This window comes from Myotis myotis, unplaced genomic scaffold, assembly GCF_014108235.1.
Source record: "Myotis myotis isolate mMyoMyo1 unplaced genomic scaffold, mMyoMyo1.p scaffold_m19_p_3, whole genome shotgun sequence".
Lineage (NCBI taxonomy): Eukaryota > Metazoa > Chordata > Mammalia > Chiroptera > Vespertilionidae > Myotis > Myotis myotis.
The window spans coordinates 164,065,398-164,092,361 of NW_023416335.1; the positions used below are offsets into that span (position 1 = coordinate 164,065,398).

The following is a 26,964-nucleotide window of genomic DNA, read 5'->3' on the forward strand; positions in this document are numbered from 1 at the left end:
GTGCTGGCCAAGCCCCAAGGACAAGCCTGGGAAAGGGGATGGGGCTGGCTCTGGAAGGGGAGGGGAGTGGGCGAGGGGAGAGCGGATGGAGACGGAGTGAAGGACGCTGAGAGTGGAAGCAGAAAAGGAGCAGCATGGAGGGTTGGAGAAGCTTCGAGACAGAATTAGAGGTGTTCCCAGAAAGACTGGTAGAATGTCCCAGCAGGGGTGTAAGAAACGGAGGCTGCATCTTCCCACATGTTTCTGTGACAGGGCAGTAAGGGGCCTCTTGCTCCCATTTCACAGGCGAGAAAACGGAGGCCAGGAGAGGTGCACACCTGGCTTGCCCAAAAGCCCATAGGAAGTTTGGGCCCTGTTAGAAGCCGAGGGAGACTTTTCCCAATCTACCGTGGATGATGAAATAGAGATGATGAGAGGGGAAATGGAGATGGAGACAGAAATCAGGGCTTCATCCAGAGAGGGAGGGGAAAGGGGCAGAGGCAAGGGGAGAGCCTGTCAGTGGCAGAGACGGTGGAGAAATGAGGCCCTGACGCCCGGCTCCAGTTACCCGCAGGCGGCATCACCTGCCCCGCGTCACGGAGTCCCCGCGCCTCCTCCCGCCCGCACAGACCCATCCACTTGAGCTGCTCCGCAGCCCGCTCGCCCTGCTCCCGGGGGTGAGGGACGAGGGGAGAGGGGGCCGGAGGAGAGGGCGGTGCACCCTCCTCCCCTAGGCTCGCGAATCCGCAGAGGCCTCCTCCGCAGCCTTCCGGCCCGCCCCCGTCCCCTCCTCCCCCCGCGCCCCGGTGGTACGTTCCGGTCCGCCTGGCACGGCTGCAGTGGAGGTTGCTAGAACCCACGCGGAGGAAGGAAGAGACGCAGGCAGGCTTCGGGGACCCCTTCCCCGAGAGACGGCACCATGACCCAGGGAAAGGTACCGGCATCTCCCCCGCCTGCACCATCCTCCATCCTCGGGCTCCCGGCTCCCTGTCATCCTGAGCAAGCTCTCTGGACCACTCTAGCTAGCATCCTCCCCCGGCCCTTGTGGAAAGGCCCTCTGTGGTCCTTGCTGAAGTCAGAGGACCAAAGACCCATTTCAAGGAATGGGTCGGGGCCTCTTCCTGCCCACCAGGCCCACCTCTCCTCCCCTGACCCCCTTCCACCCCTTGCTTTGACGTCCCAGAACCCTGCACAGACGCCCAGCCCCCCTGATGTCCGTGTGTGTGCGTGTGTGTGTGTGTGTGTGTGTGTGTGGAGTGTGTGTGTGTGTGTGTGTGTGTGTGGAGTGCCTCTGTGCTCACCAGGGTGAGTTCTGAGGGGCAGTTCCTATCCAGCATCCCCTTCTGGTCCAATCCCAACCCTGACATTAGCTCATCTTTCGCACCATCCACAAAAACACCCCCCACCCAAACCCCTGTCATCATTCTACATCTGGACACATCAACTGTGGTTAGAGGGTTACTATGGCAACCCTGCATCAGGATGCTCTAATTCTTGTTTTGGTTTTGGCAGGGCATGGGAGTAGATGAGACCAGATGAAACGTCTTTTCGTTTTTTTCCAGTTCTAGGCTTAAAATGTAGGGGAAGGGTTTGGGCAGAGACTTGGCTGGCCCGGTAGGGTTATGTAACATCAGCAGCCTGTGGAATTATACAACCACCAGGGCCTAGGGCAAAGGGGGAGGGTCCTCGGGCCTTCTGCTTGGGGTACTAAGGATTGAGCTGGGAAAACAGATAGGGACCTCCCTTACACTCCCCTTCTTCTTTCTGAGATGAGCCTCAGAGCCAATGGCAGCCTTCCCTGGATTCTCAGACCCTCCTCTCCCTGTTTTTAAGCTCATACGGCCTCAAAATGATGTCATTGGGTGATACCACCTCCTGCCATTGGGCAGACCTCACTTGGGAATGCCGGACAACGTATGTGTGTGTGTGTGTGTGTGTGTGTGTGTGTGTGTGTGTGTCAAGGCCCAGGAGGCTCCGGGTGATTGAGTGCCAGGGTGGGGGCTGGTGAAGGGACCAGCTTGGACAGAGCTGAAGTCGGAGGTGATCATCCTTTCCCCAGGCATGAGCGCTGGGTCTGGGCTCAGGGGACCTCCTCCTGGGGCTGAAAGGGATTTTCCTGGGCCTGACTTTCCTGGTCTGGCTGGTCATGGAGGCTGGGGAGTGGGAGGGGAGCAGGGGAGCCAGGACCCCATTCCCACAGGCCTAGGCTTGGAGGCCCTTCCCCAAGGAGGCCTGCGGGTATTCACTGTGGGGAAAATGAAAACTCCTCCCTCTCCGGACCCTCCCCCTCCACTCCCTACCCTCACCTCCGCCAGGCACTTTGCTGACCCTGCTTCCTGTTCTGGGCTAACTGTATTCCCCGCCTCCCCTGCTGCTCGCCCCAAGCTTACTCACAGGCTTTCTAGTGATGGACTAGACCCTTCCAGCTCAGTGGTCCTCAGGGCTGGGTGAGGACAGAGATCTGGTGCTTGCCTCTAACTGGCTGCCTCAGCTGGACGCACCCTGCAAAGAAGGGACTCCATGGCCTTCCTCAGTAGACCTTGAGGTTTAACGCATTCTTTCTGGAGGCGGATCTAAAGTCCAGTCCTTTTTGGCTGTTCCAGTTTTCATACCTCCCCTCCACCCAGCCTGCCCTTCTCTGGCGACATCATTCAGGCCCTCACAGCTCATGTCCTCTCTCCAAAGCTAAAGGTGTACATTGTGGGGCAGGAGGCAAATCGGAGTTAAATGGACTTGAGGTTTCAACCTGCCATGGGCACGTTTTCCTCTGAGCCTCAGTTTCCTCATCTGTAAAATGAAAAAGGGGTTGAACTCGATGCCTTCTGAGATCCCTGTCAGCAGTGATTCTGTGATTCTACTCTGACTCGGGGGAAGGCTGAGGTTCCAATAGGACGAGGCCAGAACAGGGCCCTCAGCCAGGGCCTCTTGCCCTCCTCCTGCCCTGCAGTCCCTGTTCCTCTTCCTCTTTTCTCCCTCTCCTCCCCCCTCTGTTCCCCGGCTTTCCCACCCTCACCGTCCTTGGCTGTCTGCAGCCCAGCAGAAGCGGCCAGTCCCAGTGGATGGTGCCTGGGCTCTGCAGCCCAGTGGCTACGTGTGGCACTGTGACCTTGGGCGAGTTATTCTTTCTGATCCTCCGTTCCCTCGTTTTAAAACAAAGGTCAACATACAACTAGCAAGGTAGCAGGGAGATTAACAAGAGAACTGTTAGTTCATTAATACTTTTAAGGGTTTACTATGTCCCAGAACCCTCTTTAGACCCCAGAGAAACAGTGGACCCATACAAACCCATCCTGCCATGGGAACCGTGACCACCAACGGGGAGGGTCTCTCCTAAGAATTTTCTCCTTTCTCAGTTCTTATCCCAGCTCCAGTGTGTGCCTGGCCAGCCCTGACCTTCCTGGAGCTCAGTTCTCCCATCTATAAAATAGGGAGACAACCCCCCCCCAGCTTTATTGGGGTAGAAGAGGCAAATAGAAATTGTATATATTTAAGGTGTACAACTTGATGTTTAGATATACATTGTGAAATGATCACCAAAATCAAGCTGTTCAGCATGTCCATCACTCCACATCGTTCCTTCTATTTTTGTGGAAAGAACTTAGATCGATCCTCTCAGCAGATTTTTAAGCCGAACATACAGTATTGTTAACTATAGTCACCACGCTGTGCATTAGATCCCCGAACTTCTTCATCCTGCATAAGTGACACTTTGTACCCCTTGACCAACATCTCCTCATTTCCCCCATCTCCCTCCCTGCCACAGGCAACCACTGTTCTACTCCGTGCTTCCATGAGTTTGACATTTTAGCATCCACATATCACTGGGAGCATGCAGTTTTTGTCTTTCTGTGAGTGGCTTATTTCACTTAGCACAGTGTCCTCCAGGTTCATCCATGTGGTCACATATGGGAGGATGTCCTTTTTTAAGGCTGAGTAATATTTCACTGCATACGTATGCAACAAAAACAGGGAGAGTCTTGTCTTCACCCCGCCCTTCCTAGTGCAGGGGACAAAGTACCCGTAAAACCCCCAAAATGGAAGGGAAGGCTTGGTGCGGAGGGCTTGGAAGGCACCCTTTCCCTGGTAACCATCTCTCTCTGCCTCCACTCCACAGCTCTCCGTGGCTAACAAGGCCCCCGGGACCGAGGGCCAGCAGCAGGCGAACGGTGAGAAGAAGGAGGCTCCAGCAGTGCCGTCGGCCCCGCCCTCCTATGAGGAGGCCACCTCTGCAGAGGGGCTGAAGGCAGGGGCCTTCCCTGCAGCCCCTGCGGCTGTGCCTCTCCACCCCAGCTGGGCCTATGTGGACCCTAGTAAGTCCCTCAGCTCCTGAAGGCTGGAGCATCAGGGGTAGAGGAGGGCTCACATGGAAAACTGGGGTGGGAGGAAGTTGCCCAGAAATCGGTGCACTGGATGGTTGTTGTAGGAGGCTCTGTGGGCAACGGTTTGGGGTTTGGAAGACTGTTCTGAGGACGGTCCAGGAGGACTCCACGGGAAGGGAGAATTACAATGTCTGCAGTCAGAGTGCTGTTGGATGGGGATGTGGGGATTTTTTTCCACGCCCCCTGCTAGGGCAGAGGGGACAGATGCAGGGAGAAAACCAGGGGCTGATCTAGAGAGGCTCTCCTGGAAGAAAGGGTCACAGGAAAGCAATGAGGAGAGGACAGCGTAAGTGCAGGAAGGAGCCGTGTGATGCTGCGGCTGGCCACAGCCTTAGCTGGGGTGGCTCCCTGTGAGTGGGGTGCAGCATGTTTACTTGTTAGCAGATATGAAACCTTAGTGGGGACACATCACCAAGGAGGCCCTAGGAGTGTTGGGGGCAGGAGACCTGAGGATCCACGGCACCCATTACTCTCCTGTCTCTCTCCCTTTCCCCAGGCCCTTGTTGGGGGCATGATGTGGGCGGGTGTGTGGGTGATAGCCTCAGTGCCCCTCACAACCAGACTCACCCAGGCTAGTGCCCAAAATTGTAGCTCATGGGAGCCCCTTTGTTAAGTTGAGCAGCCTGTGGGAGCTTTGCCTCAGGGCTGGGAACATATAGCTCCCACAAGCTGTAAGGAAAGGCCCCTTCTCCAATCTTCCTCAGCTCCTTCAGCCTCCTCAGTAGCCCCTCAACCCCCCTCCCCCACTCTGTCAGCTCCCCACCCCCACCCCCAGCAGAATTCTAGAAGGGGTCCCAGGGACAATGCCTCAGACTGCATCTACTCATAAGGAGTGGTCACCATGGTCCACACCACTCGCCACAAAACCCCTCGTCCTCGACCCAAGCAGAACTATGTGCTTGTGTCCAACAGGAAGGCCAATGAAGGTCTGGTATTTGGGGAGTCCTTCTCAAGCCTCAGATACCCATAGGACTGCTTTCTCTCTTCTTTTCTCCCCTCCATGGCCTGGCTAGTCGGGCCTTGGTGGGGGGATACAGACAGAAAGAACATGAAGAAGAAGTGAAGGATGAGAGAGTGAGGGTCTCCAGGCCCCAGGCTTGCAATAGGCCCTCCTCTCTCCCCTTCCTCTTTGCCCATTTCCTGGCAGCCAGGACTAGCTGCCTTAAGGAATGTTTTCCAAGCAGTTGTCAGGCCAGGAAGGCAGGTCATTGCAGTCAACATGTGACAAACATTTACTAAGTGTGTGCCAGGCACTGTGTCTGGCACTGAGCTCATTTCTGGGGATGCGTCCATTTGCAAGACCTGCCCTCACAGAGCTCAGGCAAGGAAATAGACAACTACCATACAGTGAAACAGGCGCAGTGATAGAGGCCTGGGCACTCACCTAACCTGCCTGCTGTCAGGGAAGACTTCCCGGACGAAAGGGCATCTGCGCTGAGTCCTGAAGAACAGCATGCATTATCCTGGTAAAGAGGCCGGGAAATGAGTGTTCCAGGCTGAGGAATGGGATGTGCAGTGGCCCAGGAGCAAGAGAATGCATGGCTGAAAAAAACAGGCTGAAGAAGAGGAAGAGGAAATAATGTGCAGGGAGGGCGCTGGAGGGCTCCTGGGAGGCTGTGGGGCTTTGTTAAGGAACTTGAACTTGAGTGAAAAGCAGTGGGAGCTGTCAAGGAGCTTGAAGCAAGGCAGTGCTGTGGTCATCTTTGAAAGACCAAGACGGAGGCTATTACTGTGGCGGGAACAACATGGAGAACTGATGGAGGCAGTGGAGGGGAACACAGTGGGCACGTGAGGCCTCAGGAATGGCCCAGACGAGGGGTGCAAGGGAGAGGGTGGCGTCGTCCCCATCAGGGGACTCATTTCCCTGCCTCTTTACTAGGACAGCTCATGCCATTCGTCAGGACTCAAGGCAGATACCCTTTCCTCTTGTGATGCCAGAGCCACAGGCGATCACTTTTATCTCGTTTCATCCCCATGAGGTGGCTTCACTGACCCACTTCATAGAAGGGACTTGGGAAGGCTGGTCATTTGCTCAGGGTCACACAGTCAGTCTTAGAGGAGGAGCCACATGTGTGTCTGTCTGACAATGGAGCCCATGCTCTTCTGAAAGTCTGAGCTCTGGGACCAGCCTGCAAAACTTCATTCCCACCCGCACCCCACTTCTTGCCCTGTCCTGGCTTTACTTCCCCTCCAGGAATCCCCACCCCTGGCTCCCAGCTGGATCGCCAGCGGGTTCACCCATCCAACTGGTCCCAGTTTCCAGCCCAAGGGCCTCAGAGCAAGCTGGGTTCAGGACCCTTGACCCTGAGATGTGCTGGATAGTCCTGAGATTATGTCTGTCCCTCTCTGATTCTTTGCCACAAGGAAGCCCGAGTGTCCAGGGAGGCGGTGGGGAGACACAGAGGGAAGGGGCGAATTTGTACGGCAGAGCTTCATCTCCAGAGAGCCCAGCAGGTGGGGGGAAGGGGCAGGGAGATGGCAGTTCGTTCTCAGGATGAGAAGCAGCTGGGGAGAGAGATCTGAAGATGGAGTGCAAGGTCTGAGAATGGGGCTGGAGAGAAAGGCTTCGGCTGGTCCAGAGAGCCAGTTTGACAAGCGGCAGCTCTGAGCAGGTGGCGGTTGGGGCCAGTGTTTATATGTATCGGAGCCCTCATGGCCCTCCCCTGCCCCCCAGGCAGCAGCTCGAGCTATGAGAGCGGTTTCCCCACCGGAGACCATGAACTCTTCACCACCTTCAGTTGGGATGACCAGCAAGTTCGCCGAGTCTTCATCAGAAAGGTAACTGCCGCTCCCCAACTCTCCAGGACTGGGGGGCTGGGTGTGGGGCGCTCTGTGAGGCAGAGGCCACAGTCTGTCCCTCTCTCGTGGTGCCAGCTGACCGCACCTGTTGGGAAGTGCTTCCTTAGATCCCCCCCCCCACTGGCCCTGCCAGCCCTAAACATGTCGTCTCTTCTCTCCAGATACCGAGAGGCCCCTTCGCTATGGGTGTGGGTTCTGGGCCATCTTTACTCCTTTTGCTGGGTCCTGGATCTGTTCCTGTGACCCTCAAGAAGGAGGCCGGAGGGCACAGGATGTGGTCTGGAGAGGAGACTGAGTCACAGGGAATCTCGGGCCTCCCTGAGCCTCCCCGGCCTCAAACAAGGATCCCCTCTCCCCCCGCCCCCCCAGGTCTATACTATCCTGCTGATCCAGCTGCTGGTGACCGTGAGTGTGGTGGCGCTCTTTACCTTCTGGTGAGTAGGCGTCGGAAACCAGCACCTGGCAGGGCTGGCCGTGGCCAGGCCTGGGGTGGGGGCGCCCCGACCAACGTTGTAGGGCAGTGGGCCTGCTCACACCTGGAGAGAACCTTAGAGAGTGCACACGCAGGAGCCCTCCATTCTGGGGGTGGGGGTCGGGGGGGGGGGTTAGGAGTAGGAGACCTGATGCTTACGGGCCTCTCTCGGATCCTCTAGCCCACACCCAGCACTTCTGAGTCCCAGCCTGGGACTGTGGCTGGGCTTCCTGAGCCTCCTTTCTTTCTCTCAAGTCCTATGAACTGGGGTGGGGGTGGGGGGCAAGTGCCGATGTTGAACCAGAAACAGAGACAGAGGGTAAATGTTTGTTCTTTTCCCTCCCTCCCTCTGCAGTGACCCCGTTAAGGACTATATCCAGGCTAACCCAGGCTGGTACTGGGCATCCTAGTGAGTATATCCCAGACCCCCGGTCCCCAGGCCCCTTCCCAGAGAACCCTCAGTGGCACAGAGAGGGAAATCTCTGTTGACAGAACATAAGGCCATGGCCTCGTCCCACCCCATAGGATGTGTTCCCACGAGTGTGCGGCCAGAAGGGCCCTTCTGAGGTGTTTAGGTCTTAGGAGAAGGGGAGGAGGTGGGCATAGGTCTGATGCCCGCACAAGGAGGGAGGGGTGGGGCTGGGGCCATGCTGGAGAGACTCAGACCTGGGCTCTGTAGAGAAGGAGGAGGAGGACACCTTTGCTCACACTAATAATAATGTTGCTCCTCTTATTAATGCTATTAATGCTTACTAATTGAATTGTTAATTATAGGGTGCCTAATAAGGGATGAGCATTGTTCTGTGTGCTTGCTGTATGGTATTGAATTCATTCCTCAAATCTACAGGGTATGATTACCTCAGAAAACTAAGGCTCAGAGAGGTTGAGTAATTTGACCAAGGTCACACAGCTAGTTCGTGGTTGAGCTGGGATTCAAACCCAAAATTCAGGTTGAGGCTTGTGCTCTTAATCCCTCTGCTTGGCAGACTCCCTTCCTCTCAAGCCACTCAGCTCCTGGCCGTCCTCTTTAAGGAATGTGGCAGGTAACGTGAGCGAAGAGGTTTGACGGTGTGAGTGATTCTGACCCTCCTGCCTGGGCAATGAAGGAGTCATCCTACACAATTCTCTCACCAAAGTTTCCTTCAGCACCTGCTGTGAGCCCAGCTCTGTTCTGGGGCTGCTGGGGAAGGTAGTGGCAGCACAAGGCAGCATGTGGAAAACTGGCTGTCAGAGGAGGGGCCGAGGGGAGGCGTGAGCCTGGCACACTAAACCTCAGCCCACAGTGGGGCTGCACCTCCAAGAATGGAGACTGGAGTGGCTTCAGCAACAGCACGGCAGTGGGGCTGCGTTGATCCATTTGGTAAATTAGAAACTAGACTGTCAGAGGGCCAGAGGCTGCAGGTAGAGGAACCCAGGATATCTCAGAGACAGTGGGGACTTACGGGGTAGAGGCGCCAAATGCCTGGCCAAGAAGCTTACACACGCGGGCCGTCTCAGGCCCGTTTCTGGAAAGGGATCAGGTGGGGACGTGGGCTCAGCTGAGCCTGCGGGACCAACCAAGCCAAGAAGAGTCCCAGAGTGGACCCAGAGTTTACGCAAGCCCGCCAAAGGCTGATAGGAGGGGGACTCCTTCCGGCCTCTGGGGCTCCTAGAGGAGCGGAGGGGTGAAGGGATGTCTCCGTCAAGTTGGGGGTCCCCGGGGAGGAGACATTCACACCCAGAGCCTTTCTTGGGGCACAGGAGAGAGGGCTGACTGCAGACGGGGCAGGAGGCATGCGTCTCGGGGAACTGGGAGGCGCTGTGTGGTAAAGCTAATGAGGCCCCAGGGACTGCCACCCGGCCGGCTCATGCAGCCGGTTGGCATGGCTCCCAGCACGTCAGCACCGCCAGGCAGCCTCGGGTGTCCTGAGAACTCGGGAATGGAGTCCCCAGGCCCTTTGCCAGGCCTTCTACCGGAGGGTCTGCAGGACACTGTGCCCTGAGCAGATGGTGGCAGGGGGACAGCCCAGACCTGAGCAGGCTCAGAAGTGGAGGCAGAGCCCGCCCACTGAGAGTGGGCACACGTGCCTGGCCTCTGGATGGTGAGCTTATCCAGGCCTCCTCAGCAGCTCATGGCAGAAAACAGAGAGGCTCTCCCTGGCTCAGGGGCAGGCCGGGCAGGGAGAAATGGGAAGCGGGCATGGGCCCTGTGCTTCTCAGGGGGTGTCACAGTGCCTTCGAGATCCTTGAGCATCCCACCACGTGATGTGCCCTTCTCTGCGGAACAGCAGCCTGCCCTGCCCCTCCTCACCCCCCAACACCGTTCTCCTGCCCCTGCACCTGCCTCCTGGTCTGAGACCTCGGAATCTCACCTCCTGCAACATACTAAGCCCTTAACAGCAATAAGAATAAAACAGCTCTCTCTCTCTTTTTTAATGTGTGAGGTGCTGTGCTAAGCACTTTACAGATATTCTCATTTGATTCTTACACCAACCCGACCAAGGCAGACAGTATCATTATCCGCATTTTACAGAGGAGGAAATCGAGGCTTGGAGAGAAGTTATTGCTTCTGAAGCCACATTTTTTTTATTGCAAAGCTCCCGCACTTCCCACTCTGCTGACACCCGACCCCCCCCCCCCCCCCCGCCCGCTAGTGGCGCAGGACAGGGGAGGGGAGGACACTGGTGTTGGACGCCGGCCTCCACCTGAGCTGCGCTCCTCTGTCCTGACCTCTGTAAACAGACCATGACGCAGGGCCAGGCCCTGGGGCCCAGGCTCTGACACACAGTCGGTCTTTCTCTCACTTCCATGACTCATTTTCCGCCCCCTGGGAGGGCAGCCTTCTAGCACCCCTCTCTGCCCCCCCCTTACAGCTTTCCTGAGGCCCTAGGGATCTCCCTCAGTGAGCTCTGGCCTTATTGTCTGATTGCTCCCTCTGAGCCATGGCAGTGGGAATAAGTAAGAGCTGTGGGTGGGGATAGGGGAGCCAGGCAGAGGGGGAAAAGGCAGAGACCAGAGCTTGGGAGCTGACAAGCATATTACATATTACATATAACAACAGCTCCTATCCTCAAGTCCTTCCTCGTGCCCGGCCCAGTGTTAAATGCTTGATGCGCATCCTCTCATTCAATCCTTGCAGCCCAGTGAGTTGGTACCAATATTCCTGTTTCCAAAGGACGAAATGGGGGTTCTGCAGTTCACTGGTTCAAGGTAGCGTGATCGTAGTGGCAGAGCTGGGATGTGAATGCGAGTATCGGGCTCCAGGGCTGCACCCTCTCCCCTTCTTCCTGACCGCTGGTCTGAAGGGCTGAGGAGCCGTGAACCAGAGCGAAAAGGAGACTGGGCCCCTGCCCTCAGGAGGCTTCCACTCTGGCCAGGGGACAGGACCCACACCCAGGATGCACGTAGACAAGGCATTACTACGTGTGTTGCTGAAGCAACTGACTAATGACTGAAGGGAGTCCCAAAGAGAGCCGACGCCGGCGTGTTTCTCAACTGGGGCAGGAGATTCAACTACCCTTCATGGAGCAGGATGTGCTCACCAAATCCAGTAGGCGTGTCTCAACCCTGCCTTCCCTGTCCTGCCGTTCACCCACAAATCCTTAAAGATCACCTGACCAGTGCCAGGCCCTGGGTTAGAAGGTAGGAATACAAAATGACTAGGTCACAAACTGGCCACCTGGGGTCAGATGAGCAGGCCCATGGGATGTGGGGGTGTGGGCTTCAGGTGAGGTATGTGCATGGCACACAGGAAGCCCCTCCATCCCAGACCTCCAGTGTCCTTGCCAGTTGGTCCTTTCCAGCAGGAGCAGTGTGTGAGATGCAGAGGGGGGTGAGAGGGGAAAGGCGGGGGTGGAGCGTGCTGAGGGTGGGCTGGAGAGGTAGGCAGGGGTGGATGAGGCAGGGCGCTGCCAGGTCTTTGGGAATTTTAAACAGGGAAGTCCCATGATCGGATCAGCCAGTAGCTTGGAGGGTAGAAGGCAGGGCTGGAGGCAGGAGGACCAGAGGCGGAGAGGGGCCCACCAAAGGGAATGGTAGTGGGAATGGAGAGAAGGGGACAGATCTGAGAGCTGCCTGGGTAGGAGGATCAACAGGTCCAGGCATGGCAGTGAGAGTCAGTGATGATGCTGAGGCCTCTGGTTGGGAAACATGGAGGGGACATGTCTTCTGCACCAGGGATGCGGGAGAAGAGCAGGGAAGAGGGCGCATGCGGGTCTGACCTGTTGCGTTTGGCGCGTGTCTGGGTAGCCATGTCTGCCCAGTAAGCAGCTGGGTATTCAGGTCTTAGGTTGAGAAGGAAAATCTAGATCAGAAATACAGGCCTGTGAGTCATGAGCATTTGCCTAATAAAGGAAGGCCTGTGGAGGAGCGAGCCCACCGGGAAGAGCGTGAAGGGCCCCTATGCGTGGAAGGAAGGAGCCATGGTTAGAGATACTCTGAAGGAGGCCGAGGAGCGGCCAGGGAGGTAGGAAGGGAACCAGTGTGGATCATGGTGGAACCAGGGAAACGACGAAGAGAGCAGATGCTGTGGAGAAGTCAGGGAAGAGGTAGACTGACGAGTGTCAGTTGGACTCAACAAAGTCATAGTTTTGTGGCAAAGCCAGCTGTCATCCAGTGAGGCTGGGGGTGGGTTTGGGGGCTGGGGAGTAATTGGGAGATGGAGAAGAAGACAGTGAGTAGAAGTAACTTTTTCAAGAAGCTCGGCTGTGAGTTGGCTAAGGCGGCGGCAGCTAAAACTAGGGAAGGTGTTGATTAAAGATGGAAAACAAACAGCTGAGGAGGTTTGTGTGGGCAGAGAGGTCACTGTAGAAAGGTTTAAGTAATAGAGATGGCAGGGCAGTTGAGGGTGTGGGACCCAGAGCCCAGGCCAGAGGGATCGGCCTGGGGTGGGAGGAGGGTCAGGAGGAAGGGCACGTAGACGCAGGACGTGATGGTTGCGGGTGGCAGGCAGGGAGCTAAGGGAGCCCCACCTCATCTTAAATCTTCCTGGGACATACCAGGCCAGACCACGCACAGAGTAGGGGGCCTGAGAGGTTTGGGGCTGGGGGAGGATGGTTGGAATTGCTGCGGTGGAGGATGAGTGAGAGAACCCAGGAGGGAGATGGGAAGGGTGGCAGGAGCCTTGCTGAGAGCCTTCTGGGTGCTGGAGACCACACATTGGTGGGGGCACCAATCTAGGTAGGTGCGAGCTTGCCCTACCCTTGGGCCCCCCGCCCCCTTCTCCTACCTCCTGGACTGGCCTCCACTTCCACTGCGCTCCAGGAAATCCTCAATCCCCAATCCCTGTCTCTGGGTTGTGCCTGAGCTCCTGCCAGTCTCCCACTGGACATAGCCACCTGCTCCAGAAATCCATGCTGCAGGTACCTCCTGCTTGTGCCAGGCACTGGCAGGACAGACAAGGGCCCTGCCCCCGCTGCTGCCCCTGCTGGTAGGGTAGACCAACAATTAAGTACCTAACAAGGTCATTATGGGTAGTGCCAGGGCTGGGAAGGGCCTGAAGGAGGCAGCATGGAGCTGGGACTCTGGAGTCAGAGGGCCTGGCTTCTAATCCTGCCTTTGCCAGGTGGTAGCTGAATGACCTTGGACAAGTCACTTGACCTCACTGCGCCTCAGCTGCTAAATGAAAAGCATGCTGCCCTGGCCTGCCTGGCTCCGTGGTCAGAGCATCAGCCCGTGCCCCGAAGGGTTGAGGTTTCAATTCCCAGTTAAGGGCACGTACTTGGGTTGCAGGTTCAATCCTCGGCTCATTCGGGTACATGCAGGAGGCAACCAGTCCATGTGTCTGTCTCTCTCACATCAATGTTTCTCTCTCTCTCCTCCCTTTCTCTTTCCCCCTTCCCTTTTCCTTCCCCTCTCTCTGAAAATCAATGGGAAAAATCCTTGCCTGAGGATTAACCAAAAAAAAAGGATGCTTCATAGAGAAGATGTGAGATTACTTAATTCTCATAAAGCACATAGCACTCTGCCTGGCACATAGAAAACCGTGTATATGAGCTTTTTCTTTGAAGTAATAAGCTAGTGGATTGATTGGGTGGTGACCAGCTGTCCCATGGCACCCAAGTATTTATAGAGGCAGGCTCATTCGATCCCTCTTCCTCTCTTTTAGAATTAAACCACCATTCTGCCCATTGCAAAGTTCTAGGATGACTGTAGCCTTACCCCAGTCCCCGTCACCCTGCCTGGTGCCTTGTGGGGGTATAGAGTGGGATGAGCCGGGGACTGAATGGAGAGGCCTGGGGGGTGGGGAGGTCCGCTAACTCACCCTTCATCTGTCTCTCACAGTGTTGTATTTTTTGTGACCTACCTGACCCTGGCCTGCTGTTCTGGACCGAGGTATGCTGATGGCTTAAAGAGCAACTTGTGGGAACATGAGCAGGATCTTGGACATTCTGACCCCAGGCCTGCCTGCCACCAGTGTGCTGTGCACCCCTAAGAAGGCCCCCTCCCTCTCTGGGCTCCTTCATGTAGGCCAGCACCTCCTTCCTTTGCTTAATACCTCTGAGGTAGGAGGAGGGTGGACAGACAGATGGCGCATGGAAATGTGGCTAAAGAAAGAGCCTCCAAAAAGTGGAGATGGGGCTGGGCAGAGACCCCCATCCCTGCGGGGGTGACCCAGCCTGCGGCTGCTGGCACACCCCCCCGCCCCCCCCCCCCCCCCCATTCCTCTGAATTCAGTGGCTTGCCTTACAGGAGATATTTCCCCTGGAACATGATTCTTCTGACCATCTTTGTAAGTGATCTAGGGGGCGCTAAGGGCAGATGCTGAATGGGGGTGGAGGGAGGTGGGCTTCAAGGCCGGGATGTCTAACGTGAGATCACTGGGGGAAAGGGGTATTTTCACCCCACTTCTTTTTTTAAAATATATTTTTATTTATTTCAGAGAGGAAGGGAGAGGGAGAGAAAGTTCAAAGCATCAATGATAAGAGAGAATCATTGATCGGCTGCCTCCTGCCATGACTGGGAACTGAACTGTGACCTCCTGGTTCATAGGTCAACACTCAACCACTGAGCCACACGGGACAGGCCCCACTTCTTCCACCCTCTTTCCAAATGGGCTTAGCCTCTCCCTCCCCTCCCACTCCATCCACTGTCTCTTTTCATTGCCATTTTGTTTTTAAGAGGTTAGCATGGGCCATCCATGGGCTCTGGATAATGAAGAGTGGGAAGTCTTAGAAAGAGGGGCAGAGCAGGGCTGCAAATGAAAGAAAGGTACAGCTGGCATGAGGCCTGTTGGGATGCTATGTCGCCAGGCCCGACTCCTAGAGGCACCGTGTGTGAATGAAGTCGACTCAGAGTTGAGGGGTATGTGCAAGGGGTGGAGACCCAGGCTGGACCTGGAAGGTGTCTGGGCCCTAAAGTCTGAGTCGTGGAACGTTTCTGCTTTTCCTTCCAGACCCTGTCCATGGCCTACCTCACTGGGATGCTGTCCAGGTAAAGGGGACAGGTGGACGGAAGGGGGCCATAGGGGCCGTAGGCCAGGCTTAGAGCCAGGGACTCGCCACACTGTGGGTGGAAATGCCCCCAACTCCATCCTCCGGGAGCATTTGGCAGGGGAAGGATCTTACGCAGGAAACTTTGGCCTAGAGCCCTCTCCCTGGACACTCTGCTGGACGGTGCCCCTGGGACCTGGCTAGGCTGGTGGGCGGGGATAGAGGAGACCAAGGTGACCCCTGTCAGGCTGCAGCTTAAAAGACCCAAACTTGAGATTACGGAGGTTCCCACCTACAGGCAATAGCACAACCCCTCCCACCCCCGTTCCCACCTCTCCCAGATCCTTCTAACAGGTTGGGGGGGTCAGGGCCCAGGAGAAAGGCCAGGAAGCAGGGAGAAGGAAAGCCCTTGGAAAGGAGAGAAGGTAGGGGCAAGAGCTCATGGGGTCAGGTCTGCAGAAGAGAGTGGGCCTGGGCGGAAGGCCAGGGGAGACGAAGACCCGCTGAGCCCTGGCCTGTGCCCTGCAGTTACTACAACACCACCTCGGTGCTGCTGTGCCTGAGCATCACAGCCCTCGTCTGCCTCTCCGTCACCATCTTCAGCTTCCAGACCAAGGTCAGCTCCGGGGCCTGTTGGCAGGCAGATGGGGTGGGGGGGCCCCAGGCTCAGTCCCCATCTGGTGAGAGATAAAGGGGATGAGTGGGGCCTGGGGAGGCCGCCTGGGAGAGGTGATGGGGAAGGAATGCTGGTTCTGCATGAGCACGAGGTGGTGGCCTGCTGGACGGGCCTCAGCCAGCAGCTGACCTCCCCCATCCTTGCAGTTTGACTTCACCTCCTGCCAGGGTGTGCTCTTCGTGCTGCTCATGACTCTCTTCTTCAGTGGACTCATCCTGGCCATCCTCCTGCCCTTTCAATATGTGAGTCTGGGGGCTCCCAGCGGGCCCCATAGGGAGGGAGGGAGCCTGCCGGCCAGAGGGTGCTGTTTCCTCCCACTCCTTCCAGACAAGGCCCAGAGCCAAAGGCTCACAGCCTGCCATCCTACCCGGCCCCTCCTGGCACCTGCCCTGGGCTTGTTGGCAGTGTAAGCAAACCAACAAGGAGGCCTTTCTCAGCAGGCCTGGGCACCTGCCTGCTCCGTGAGCCACATCCGGCTTCACCTTTCCCATCCTCCCCTCTGGGGGGAGGGGGGAAGGCTGGAGGGGAGTGTGCCACGGAGCATTTAAACCCTTGGCAGGGAAGGGCGCTCTGGAGCTCCGTAGGGCTACCAGACCCTGAGGGGTCCTGAGGAAGGGCCTCCTGGGACTCTTGGAAGATCAGCCAAGTCCAGAGGGACAGACTCTGGGCAGCCAGGCAGGTGGGGGTCAGGCAAGCATCGGTCCCCACCCCATTGGAACATCCATGGGGCAGCCAAATCTCAGCTCTTGCACAGCCTCGCCTGCTCTGGGAGATCCCACTAGGACTCCCCAGGGCTCAGTGACCCATTTGGGGAACTAAAGCCTCTGCTGGTGGAAAAGAGGACAGGTTGAGGGCATCACAGGAGGGGTTTGAGGTTCTGATCCTGGGGACCCAAGAGATGAAGCTAAATTATTGGACCCCCACTGGAGGCTCAGTCTTCTACCCACCCCTGCCCCTCTTGGTACTTGGTCAGCCCCACCCTTTTCTGCCAGGTTGGGAGCAGCATTCCTCACTCCCATTTCCCCAGCCCCCAGCGCTTTGCTCATAGGACAGCTGGATTGGTTCTGGCATTTCCTTGGCTCTTCCCAGGATCCGGTTGACGAAGGGAGGGGCCGGAGCTGGCCTGGGGCTCTCTGTGTATCTAGGATTGGGGGTACAGGGAGGGGCCCCAGAGCTTCAAAGAACCCTTTATTGACCCTGTCAGGCTGCTGGGATGCCTGTATTTCCAGGAATCTTCTGGGGGACGGCCCCATAGGGGGCACAGCTGATGTGGTACCTCTCATAGGGTTTCCACAGGGCGCCCCTGCGACCTCAGGGGCTGAGACTGGGAAGGAGTGCTGTTCCAGCCTCTGCAGGCAACCTCCTCACGCACAGCCGGCGGGAATTCCACATGGACCCCACCTCACCCCTGAGTTCAAGTCTTTGTCCCCTTCCACCCCAGCCCCTTACCAGCACAGGCAGAGCCTGGGAACTCCCCACAGAGAGACAGACGGACTCTGTGCAGGGCAGGGAGGGAGGAGCAGCCCCAGGGCAGCTCCAGGCTGGGAGAATGACAGGCCAGCGGGAAGTCACTCTGGTGCTGCCTGAGCCTGGGGCTGTGTGGAGGGAACAGGAGCAGGTCAGGTTGGGCGCTCCCTGCCAGGCCCTCCAGGATCACTGTTAGCCTGGGGTTCCCCCACCCACCCTGGACACACAGAATCGGGGATCCCTGTTGGGGACCTGGCATTTCTTAGGAACATCTAGGGAGGGTTGGGGGCAGTGAGGTAGGGTCCCACTAGGAAGGTCTGTCCCACATCCTCCATTCTCTGGACTGTGCCCTCCTCCCTGTCCCTTTGCCCCACCGCCCCATCTGCCATCGCTAAGTCCACTGTTCGTCCATCCCATAGGTGCCCTGGCTCCACGCAGTGTATGCCGTGCTGGGAGCAGGCGTGTTTACATTGGTAAGTGTGGCTCCCTAGGGGCCCCGCCTTTGATCATCTCCCCAGGCCCTCCACCATCTCTGCCATTCTCATGGTCCTCCCTGAACCTGGGTGAAGTATCTGGGGCAGAGCAGGGCTCGGTGCTAAGGTCAAGGAATTCTCTCTGGTCTCCAAGACAGACCAGCTCATCTGGGCAGAGGGGGAAGTAAGGTTGGAACAGCAGGACTGAAGCTTTAGACAGAGCTGGGACGAGGTGCCCCTCACTTCTGGGGAGAACCAGGGCTGCTTATGGGGGTGGGAGAGTGAAGGTCCTGGCTACATGTACTACGTTAGTTGCTCTCCTAGGGTGATCTGGGAAGGCTTCTTGGAGCAGAGGAGATTCTGAGCACCCTGTGAGACATGCACTTAGGTGGAGCTTGTCCTTGACTGTTCCCACCAAACTGGGAGTGTTGATGACCATGATTGTGATTCTGATAACAATAACAGCTCAAGTTTATTGAGCACTTGCTCCCCTCTCCTCTGAGAGCTCTCTGGGTACACTTCATCCTCACCATAACTCTGTAAAAGAGATTCTATTGTTATCAAATTAAGGAACCTCAAGCTCAGAGATGTTAAATAACTTGTCCAAGGTCATTCAGCATTCAAGGAAGTGGTCAGGCCAGATTGGGAACTGGATGGTCTGGTTGCAGAGCCCCAGCAGCCGGGTGGGGAAGGAGTGGGTGGCTGGAAGCAGATGCCCAGGGGACAGAAGGTGGCCAGGGGCAGACATTCACCTGGAGCAATCCTGTGTGTTGGCCCTTTGCTCAGATGAGCTCCAAGGGTGACTGTGATGGGACTCCAGGATCCACCAGGGGGATAAACTCATGTTGGTGACATCTCCTGGGTGGCGGTACCCAAGGTAAACTTCCACTGCCAGCAGGAGCAGTCACCAGACTGTCCTCGCCCTCATTGGAGTGTTCAGCTTAACTCAGTCTGGCCAGGGTTCTGGGCGTAGTCACAGGTCCCAGAGGCTTGTGGGTGATAGACTGGGGAAGCAGAGATGGGAGAGTTGGGGTGTCAGATATGTGAGCAGAGGTTTTGTGTAGATTGGCAAAGCAGGACTGGGGGTGTGGTCAGTTCGTTCATTCATCCCCACAGGTCTTCATTGAGCACCTACTGTGTGTGATGTGCTGTGTGCCCAGGATGCCACCGTTAACAGGAAGAGCAGGGTGTGTGGCACATGGTAGCATTCAGTAAATATCTGTGCAATGAGTAAAGGACCTCCAGGCTCAAAACTTGAGAGTTGGAAGAAACTAAAACAAGATCTAGTGAAATTCCAAGCCCCTCCTTCTACAGATGAGAAAGCTGAACCCTAAAGGAGTTAAGTGATTTGTTCCCGGGTTTCCTGGCAAATGATGGCATATCAACAAAGTGTGGTTTTTGTCAAGACTAGGGTGACCAACTTATCCAGCTTACCCAGAACGTTCCCAGTTTAAGCACTGACATTCCCACTTCTTGGGGGGCCTCGTAAATCTTGGGCAAACCAGGATGGTTGGTCACCCTACAACACTAACTTCTCTTGGCTCCCGGACCAGGCCTCTCTCCTCCAGGCAGTACATGCTAAAGACAAGTTTAGACTAGGAGGATGGGGTGGGGAATCTGCAAGGAGGAAAGAAAGAGGGAGGGTCACACTGGGAGGAGTGAGCTGCTGGGGCCTCAGAGGGGAGCCAGGCTTTGCCAGAGACAAATGGAAGAAGAGGGGTCAGTGCAGGGCTGGGGAGGGGGGGGGGCGGCGAGCATGATGGGTAGAGTGCAGAGTGGCTTCAAGAGGATTAGGTCACAAGTGTGTCAGCTACATGGGGAAGCTGTTGGTACAAGTAGAGTTGGATGAACATTAATCCGTTAAATTCGTTTACTAATCTCTTGTGTTATTAGAATAATCAGAATAACCCAACCATCTGTTCCACCCTTTACCTTTCAACAAAGCACTTTCACACCTGTTACCTCACTGTGTTTTCACCTCCACCGGGAGAGAGGCATCGCTGATGTTATAAGACCTGATTTCACGTCTGGAGCCCTGGGTGTTAAAGGGCTGGCACCGAGTCCCAGTGCCAGGAATAGGCAGCTTTAGGACGGGACCCAGGTGTCCTGTGCGCAGGCTGGTGCCATTTCCAGTGCCCCGTGGTCCCCCTCAAAGAAGACAACTTCAAGAAGAAGAAAAGGAGGAGGAGGAGGAGGAGGAGGAAGAGGAGGAGGAGGAGGAGGGGAAGGAGGAGGAGGAGTTGGGGGGAGCTGGGAGGTCTCTCCAGTAACTGCTCCTCCCCAGCTCGCCCCCCCGCCCCCGCCCCTCATCGTCAGTAGTATTGCCCTCTCTACCGGATTACTCCCATCAGCCTAGAGACAGGTTCTCTCCTCCCCCGCCCCCCACACACTGCTCCCTACTCCTTGCCCTGCTTTATTTCTCTCCATAGCACTTCTCAACCTTTGACAGGTTCAGTATCCTCCTGATTTTTTTGTTCTCGTTTGTCTCCCTCCAGCAGAATGTAAATTCTTCCATGGCAGGGACTGGTGTCTGGTTTGTGTATCGCTGCCTCCCCACCCAGTGCTTAGCACAGTGCCTGGCACACAGTAGGCGTCCCTTGACGTTGTGGAATGGAGGGATGTCCGAGAGGCAGGGCTGAGGTGCTGTCGGTGGGGCAAAGGAAGCGGCTGCACAGTTGATTTAAGTGCTGCATCAGTTTCAGTGAGTCACGGGAGAGGAGGAACCACAGGACTAATTAATTACCCGTTAATGTCTCCTTGGGAGACAACACACCAAAGGCCCTGATAGGGCTCATCCTTCAGGTTATGTAAACGATGATCAGGAACCTGGTGCCTGAGTCCCCAGCTCCTCGCCCTGCCCTCAGTTGTTGGTCAAAAGGAGGAGGACATACAGCAGGTCCCCTGGGTTCCATGGGGTAAAGGAGAGTTGAGGCGGTAGGTAGCGGGGGTGGAAATCGCTGGATTCATTCCCTCCCTCCCTCCCCTCAGTTTCAGGTGGACAGAGGCCCTCAGAGGCCCAGCCCCACAAGAACTAAGGTCCCTGGGCCTTTCCATTAACTCCCAAATCAGAAGATCCTTGGCCTCAATCTGACCTCCGTCCAGCCTCAGTTCTGTCCTGTGCAATCTGTGGTCACCTGGCTCCAACCCATCCCCAGAACCAGCGCCCAGCACCCCTGCTCTCTCCAGCTGCCCATCCTGGCATCCCCTACTCTAGTGTGGGGCGTTCTCAGCACCACGTGGGGCCCTTCCTGCACTGCAGCTAGAAAATTAAAGCACTTAGCCGTCCTGCCTTGCTCGCTGCCTCAGGGAAGATGCTGAGGGAAGGGTGAAGAGAAGTGTCAGAGGAGGTCCAGACCCCTGTGAGAACCAGCTCCCACCCAGCCTGAGCCTTGGTAAAGTTAAGAGAATCAAATGGGTTTCTCTCCAGGAGATCACGGCCCCTCCCCTTGAAGGACTCTGCCATTCCTGAGGGCAGGGCCACCAGCGGCACTGGGCTGAGACTGGGGGGTTGTGGCCCAGCCTTGAGAGGCAGCCCTTCCTAGGCCTCACCCATCAGCTTTGGTGCATTCCCAAGAGGCCTTGGGTTTTCTGCCTCACCCCACCCCATCCCCACTGGGCACCAGACCCTAATGCCAGTAGAAGTGGGTGAGTCAGCCGAAATGTGCTAACCCATCCTCCTCTCCCCTCCAGTGCCCTCTCAGGTGCTTTCTGTAGAAGCTCATGGAAAATCGGGCAGGGCAGCTGGAGGGCCGGGCTGGGCTGATGGGCAAGGTGGAGGGGCTGAGACCGGGCAGGAGGGCTAGGCTGGGGAGAGAGGACGGGTGGGGCGAGGGCCTGGCCAACAGGTTTGCGGCTGTGGAACCACGGTGCCTAATTAATTATGCCTCCATGCCCACAGGACTTTGGGCAGGTCGCTCTGCCTCAGTTAGTTCTTCTTTGGGGCCTCCCAAAAGCTATCGAGGGTCTCCCGCCACCTATATCAGAAGCCAAGCCGGGGGCCTAAGGAAGAAACTCAACAGAGGATGTTAGAAATTAGGTGGTGGGCCTAATGAGCCGAGAGCTCTCTCTGCCTGCCCAGCCTGGCCAGTTTGAGGCCCTCGGGAAACATCCCGGTCCCCGTGCTTTAAGGAAGATGAATGGGAAGCTGTGTGGATAGGCAGGAGGCTGGGAGACAGTGAGGAGGCCCCTGCAGTGTCCTGGCGTCAGGGACAGGGGCAGGGAGAACGTGCGGGTCAGCACCAGGTGCCGCGGGGCCCGATGGTGCTGGGACATGACCCTTCAATGTCTGGAAGTTAAGTAGATTCCCCCAGGGCAGCGAGGAGGGTGGATTGACAGTAATTGTTCCTTTGGGGGAAAGTCCGCTCAAAGGTGCCCCCCCTCCCCCCCACGCCGGCCTCACCTCAGTTCACTTCCTGGAGTCTCACTTCTCAGGAACCAGACCCAGAGCCCCCTCTCCCCAGCCCAGGGGTGGAGGACTGAGGGAGGTGGTGATTCAGAGGCTCCCTGGGGAGCACGGCAGGGGCAGGGGCAGGGGCAGGGTCAGGGTCGGGGCAGGGCAGGGAGGGGAGGAGCCACTGCTCTCACCTGCAGGGGGCATTCTCCAGAGGAGCCAGGAGAGGCACTATCAGAAGGGGCAGGGGAGCCTGGAGCGGGGGAGGAAGCTCCCCAGCCGGCCACTCACTTCCCACCCAAACCACACTCAAGGCCTGGCTCATCTTCTTACCGCGATGACCTTGGGCAAGTTACCTGACCTGCCTGCCTCAGGCGCCTCATCTTTAACTTGGGGCTAATATGAACTCTCTCACAAGGCTGGGTATGATTGCATATGATGACACACACAAAGAACACGTAGTTTCTCGTCTCCTGTGGTAGCTTGTACCCTTACTGTAAATGTTAACCTTGCCATCCGGAGCCCTGGATTTGGGAGCCAGGGTACCTGGGGTCAGACCCATTCTCTGCCACATTTTAGCTGTAAGGTCTCTGAGCTTCGTTTTTTAAAATCTATAAAATGCAGATAGTAATAGTACCCGCTCCGTAGGTCGTTGTAACTTCAAAATGAATTGATATACGCAAAGCACTTAGAACGTGCCCTGCATATATCAGTGATCAATAAGTATTACCTGTTAGTAGTAGTCAGTTGCCTAAGGTCAGAGGCAAGATTTGAACCCAGGTCTGTGTGACTTCCCGGTCCGTGTGCTTGAACACTGTATCACACTCCTGCCCTTCCTCATGAGACCACCCTCAGGTTCCTCACATACTTTGTACACTGCTCCCCTTTTATCCTGGGCCAGGCTTCCTGGCTCACGTGCCTGCCAGACCCTGCTCCCGCAGTGGCCCATCTGGAGATGCATGCCAGGACCCAGGGCTACGTGCAGTTGTCTGTGTCATTAAAATTTTTGACACTGAGGTCAGCGAAGACAAGAGAAGTATGTAACACTGGCCCCAGGCAACTAGTGGACTCAGCCCCTCTCCTCCCTCACCCTGACCCACATCTCCATCTAGGGCACAAGGCTTAGGGCTCGTTGTTTCTCCCTGAAGGGTCAGTCCCCCAAGCCCAGGCTCTCTCTCTAGCCCGGAAGTGGGTGGCAGGTGGTGGCAGAGCTCGGCTGGGCCCAGCTCTCTACACCCCCCAGGAAGCCTGCAGCGCTCTTGGCCATGAGCTCTTTTTGCACATCTCTTCCCACCTCTTCTGTCCTTACACACACGTGCACACACATATGCACACAACACACACACACACACACACACACACACACACACACATGTGTGCACTCACGTGTGCCATGCCCCAAGGAGTGTCACATGGTGGAAAGCGTGGGATTTGGGGTCAGGGACTCGAGCTGTCCTCTCGGCTGTGTGAAGTGGGCACATCACTGACGCTCCCTGTGCCTCAGGCTCCTCAGCTACAACGACCGCTCGATCATGCGGCACCTGCCCCAGGGGCTCATGTCGAGAGGTCACCAAGCCTTATTTTTTGTAACATTATCCTTTCTTTTTAAATTTCCTAACTACATCATATATGAATATGCTTATTTGTATATTCCACTTTTTAAAATCTTAAGTAATATAGGTAATGCAAACATTGTTTTGACCTTGTCCCTCACTGCCTCCCCCAGTGGTAACCACTGTGATCAATATCCTTCCAGGCCTTTCTCTGTGTGTTTTATAGATATTTGCTACATAGGCTCCTATGAGGTTTGTCTGTTAACATAAAAGGGGATCACCTGATACGGATTTTTCTGCAACTTGTTTGTTTCCTATAATAGCATATGTCAGAGATGTTTCTGCCTCAGAGCTGCCACCCACAGCTCCTTCCACCCGGTCCTCACTGATGGAGTTGGGTGTTTTCAGTGTTTCGCCGTTGGAACCAATGCCGCAGCGGACGGCCTCGGGCGTGCGGCTTTGCGCACTCCTGCTGGCATTTCTGTAGGATGGACACGGTCCATGTGTTATTTTTAATGCTGATTCAACGCATTGCAACCTCAGCGTTTTGTATTCAGGGCCTGTTTGTTGGTGGCTCTGAGCTGGCCTGTCCCTGGCATGCTCTCTCACAGCCTCACGCCTGGGAGAACAACAGACCTGAGCCTCAGCCCTGGACACAGCAGGGTCAGCCCGAGGGTGTAGCCAGGAGCCCTGGCCAGGTCCAACGCTAGCCAGTTGGGTGGACCAGGAACGCTGGCTTTGGATCCTCTGCCTCTGTGCATGCCCCCTCCCTCCCTGCAAGCCCACTCTACCCCCATCTCCATCAGAATGAGACGGGTCATCTGGCTGCAGCACTAGATCAATGACTGTCAGCAAGCCAGTCACCTGCTCTGAGACTCCTTCCCTCTTACGTAAAATAGTGACAATAACACGCACCTCCTGGGGCAAATTGGGTGAGTGAGATGAGATAAAAGAATAGTGTGTGAAAGGACTATGCAGACATCAGCCTAATCCTCCTGCCTCTTGCCCATAGCCCACTCGCTCCCCTGGCAGGGTCTTGTCTTCACCTGGCTACCAACTCAGTACCTGCTACCCTTCTAGTGCTTGACCCCTTGTTTAGCTCTCAGCTGGGATCGTAGCTGCCAGCTAAGATGTTAACTGTAACCAAGATACCTGCTCTCCACCAAGATGTTAGTTATCAATGCTTACTGCCACCCAGGGGGGTTGTTAGTAGTGAACGTTCCCCTATAATGAATGCTTGCTAATAATATAATCTCTGATGATGTCTTTTGCTCTCATTTGATTATTAGTTCTCTGAAGGCAAGTTCCCTGGAACATAGTAGATGCTCAGTAAATATTGCTGGGCATAAATGAATGAAAAGCCTTCCGTTGCTTCACAGGCATGAGGTTGCAGTGATGGGTGATGCCAGGCAGTGGGGTTGAATTTGGGGCAGGCTATCCCAACATAGATAAGCATCCGTGGCCATAGGCCAATGGCAGGGACAGAAATCATTTCACTCCTCTTTTCTCCAAGAGAAGAGCCAGCTGGCTGCTCTGAGGGGCCTCCTGGGTGAGTGCTCTTTGGAAGGGCCTCCCCCAAACCTGGTCAGGTCCCAGCTTCTAAGTTGAGAGATTTATTTTCATTAGCTCACCCAGGGGTGACCAGGCTCTGGGCATTCAACCAAGCAAGCTACTGATTGATAAGTCAGATCAGCAGTTTATTAACTTCTGCTGGCAGTCGTGATGGCTAAGCAGCTTGTAGCGTTGGAGTTGGCCCTCTCCTTGCGTGTTCTCTCTGCAGAGGGAAAATGTTTTGGGGAACGCAAATCAAATTCAGGAGCATAGGATGGAGCGCGATGATTCTAAAGAATAATAATAGTTGGTGCTGTGTACACTGCATACATTTACCCTCAAAACCACATGGTGGTGGGGTCATTACTACCATCCCGTTTTGTAGATGACGACGCTGAGGTCACGTGGGTGCCGGCTACTGCGGGATGAACCAGCACTCAAACCCAGGTGTTCCAGCTCCAGCCCTGTGCTCGCATATGCCCTTTTCTCAGTGCCACTGGGCTCAGAGAGGCCGCCATACCCTGAACAGGGCCTTCTCGGCCCTGGTGAGGCTCCCCCTTTTTCTTCTGTTGAGGCCACACAGCTTCCCTAGTAACATATCTGCCTCCTCGATGAGCCGTGGGAGACGCTGGCGGCTCAGCAGCGGCGTACACATGTTCTCAGGAGAGCACCTCTCCGGCAGATAATCACAATAAAACCACATTAATAGCTACCATTCACTAAGCGCTTACCATGTTTCAGGCGCCGTGCCAGGCGCTTTGCACGCATTATCTTTCTGTCACAACAACCTCAGGAAAGTTGTTTAGCTCTCATCTGTCTTTTTCTGATGTAGACTCACAGGCTCAGAGAGAAATGCCTTGCCCGGGGCCCATCACTAGTGAGTAGCGGAACTAAGACTAGAATCCAGTCAGTCTGATTGTCAAGCCTGCATTCTTTTTTTTTTTTCTTTTTTTAAATTTTTATTGATTTCAGAGAGGAAGGGAGAGAAAGATTGAAACATCAATGATAAGAGAGAATCATTGACTGGCTGTCTCCTACACACCCCCCAACAGGGGATGGAGCATGTGCCCTTGACCGGAATCAAGCCCAGGACCCTTCAGTCCGCAGTCTGAAGCTCTATCCACTGAGCCAAACCAGCTAGGGCTCAAGCCTGCATTCTTAACCAACCCCCACTCCACCCCTCCAAGTCCCACTTGCTGGACTTGCTCCCTGTTGGAGCCTCTGCCCCCTGTGCCCTGGGGTCATTGGCACTGAGGCGGGGTCCACTCAGGCTTCCATGGGGCTGCACCTAAAGCAGCTCCAAGGAGCCTGGGCCCTAGAGTCAGGGAGTCAGTGTCTGGGGTGAAGGAAATGGAGCTAGGCCCCAGTTTCCAGGGTAAAGTGTAAGCTGGCCCTTCCCTCCGTCTCCTTTCCTCCTGCTCCTCCCATACTGAATTTCCTCACCCATCACACCATGCCTTCTCAGTCTAGCAAACTCCTAGTTGTCCTTCAAAGCCCAGGTTAAGTGTCACCTCTCCTGGGACACCTTCCTCCTACCCAATCAGCCCTAATGATGGCATTTACTGGGTTTTATTGTACTCATCTCAGACTCCCCACTAAGCCGTGAGCCTCCCCAAGGCAGGCATTTGTGCTCCCCATCAGCTGCAGCTCTCAGCACGTCGCTGGCACCCGCCCTGGCCCCATGCGTATGTATCGTATAATGAATGTTTCAGAGAGTCCAAGGAATACAGGGCCATGCACAAGTGACGGAAGAGCCGGGCACAGCCCAGTTAACAAGAATGTGCATCGATTTAAAGAATTCCAATCCCATGTGGAT

At 55.8% G+C, this 26,964-nt stretch overlaps 1 protein-coding gene across 1 annotated transcript in view; it reads left to right on the forward strand.

Moving 5' to 3' along the window:
- Positions 1-770: 770 nt before the first annotated feature.
- Positions 771-26,964, forward strand: part of FAIM2 (Fas apoptotic inhibitory molecule 2) — a 30,613-nt gene continuing 4,419 nt past the window's right edge. The window contains exons 1-11 of the mRNA XM_036301375.1: positions 771-913; positions 4,094-4,289; positions 7,033-7,136; positions 7,527-7,591; positions 7,985-8,038; positions 13,891-13,941; positions 14,299-14,338; positions 15,002-15,039; positions 15,567-15,654; positions 15,861-15,956; positions 17,601-17,654. Of these exons, the coding sequence (XP_036157268.1) occupies positions 899-913; positions 4,094-4,289; positions 7,033-7,136; positions 7,527-7,591; positions 7,985-8,038; positions 13,891-13,941; positions 14,299-14,338; positions 15,002-15,039; positions 15,567-15,654; positions 15,861-15,956; positions 17,601-17,654 (801 nt within the window). The 5' untranslated portion in view covers positions 771-898. The remainder of the gene's footprint in view (positions 914-4,093; positions 4,290-7,032; positions 7,137-7,526; positions 7,592-7,984; positions 8,039-13,890; positions 13,942-14,298; positions 14,339-15,001; positions 15,040-15,566; positions 15,655-15,860; positions 15,957-17,600; positions 17,655-26,964) is intronic.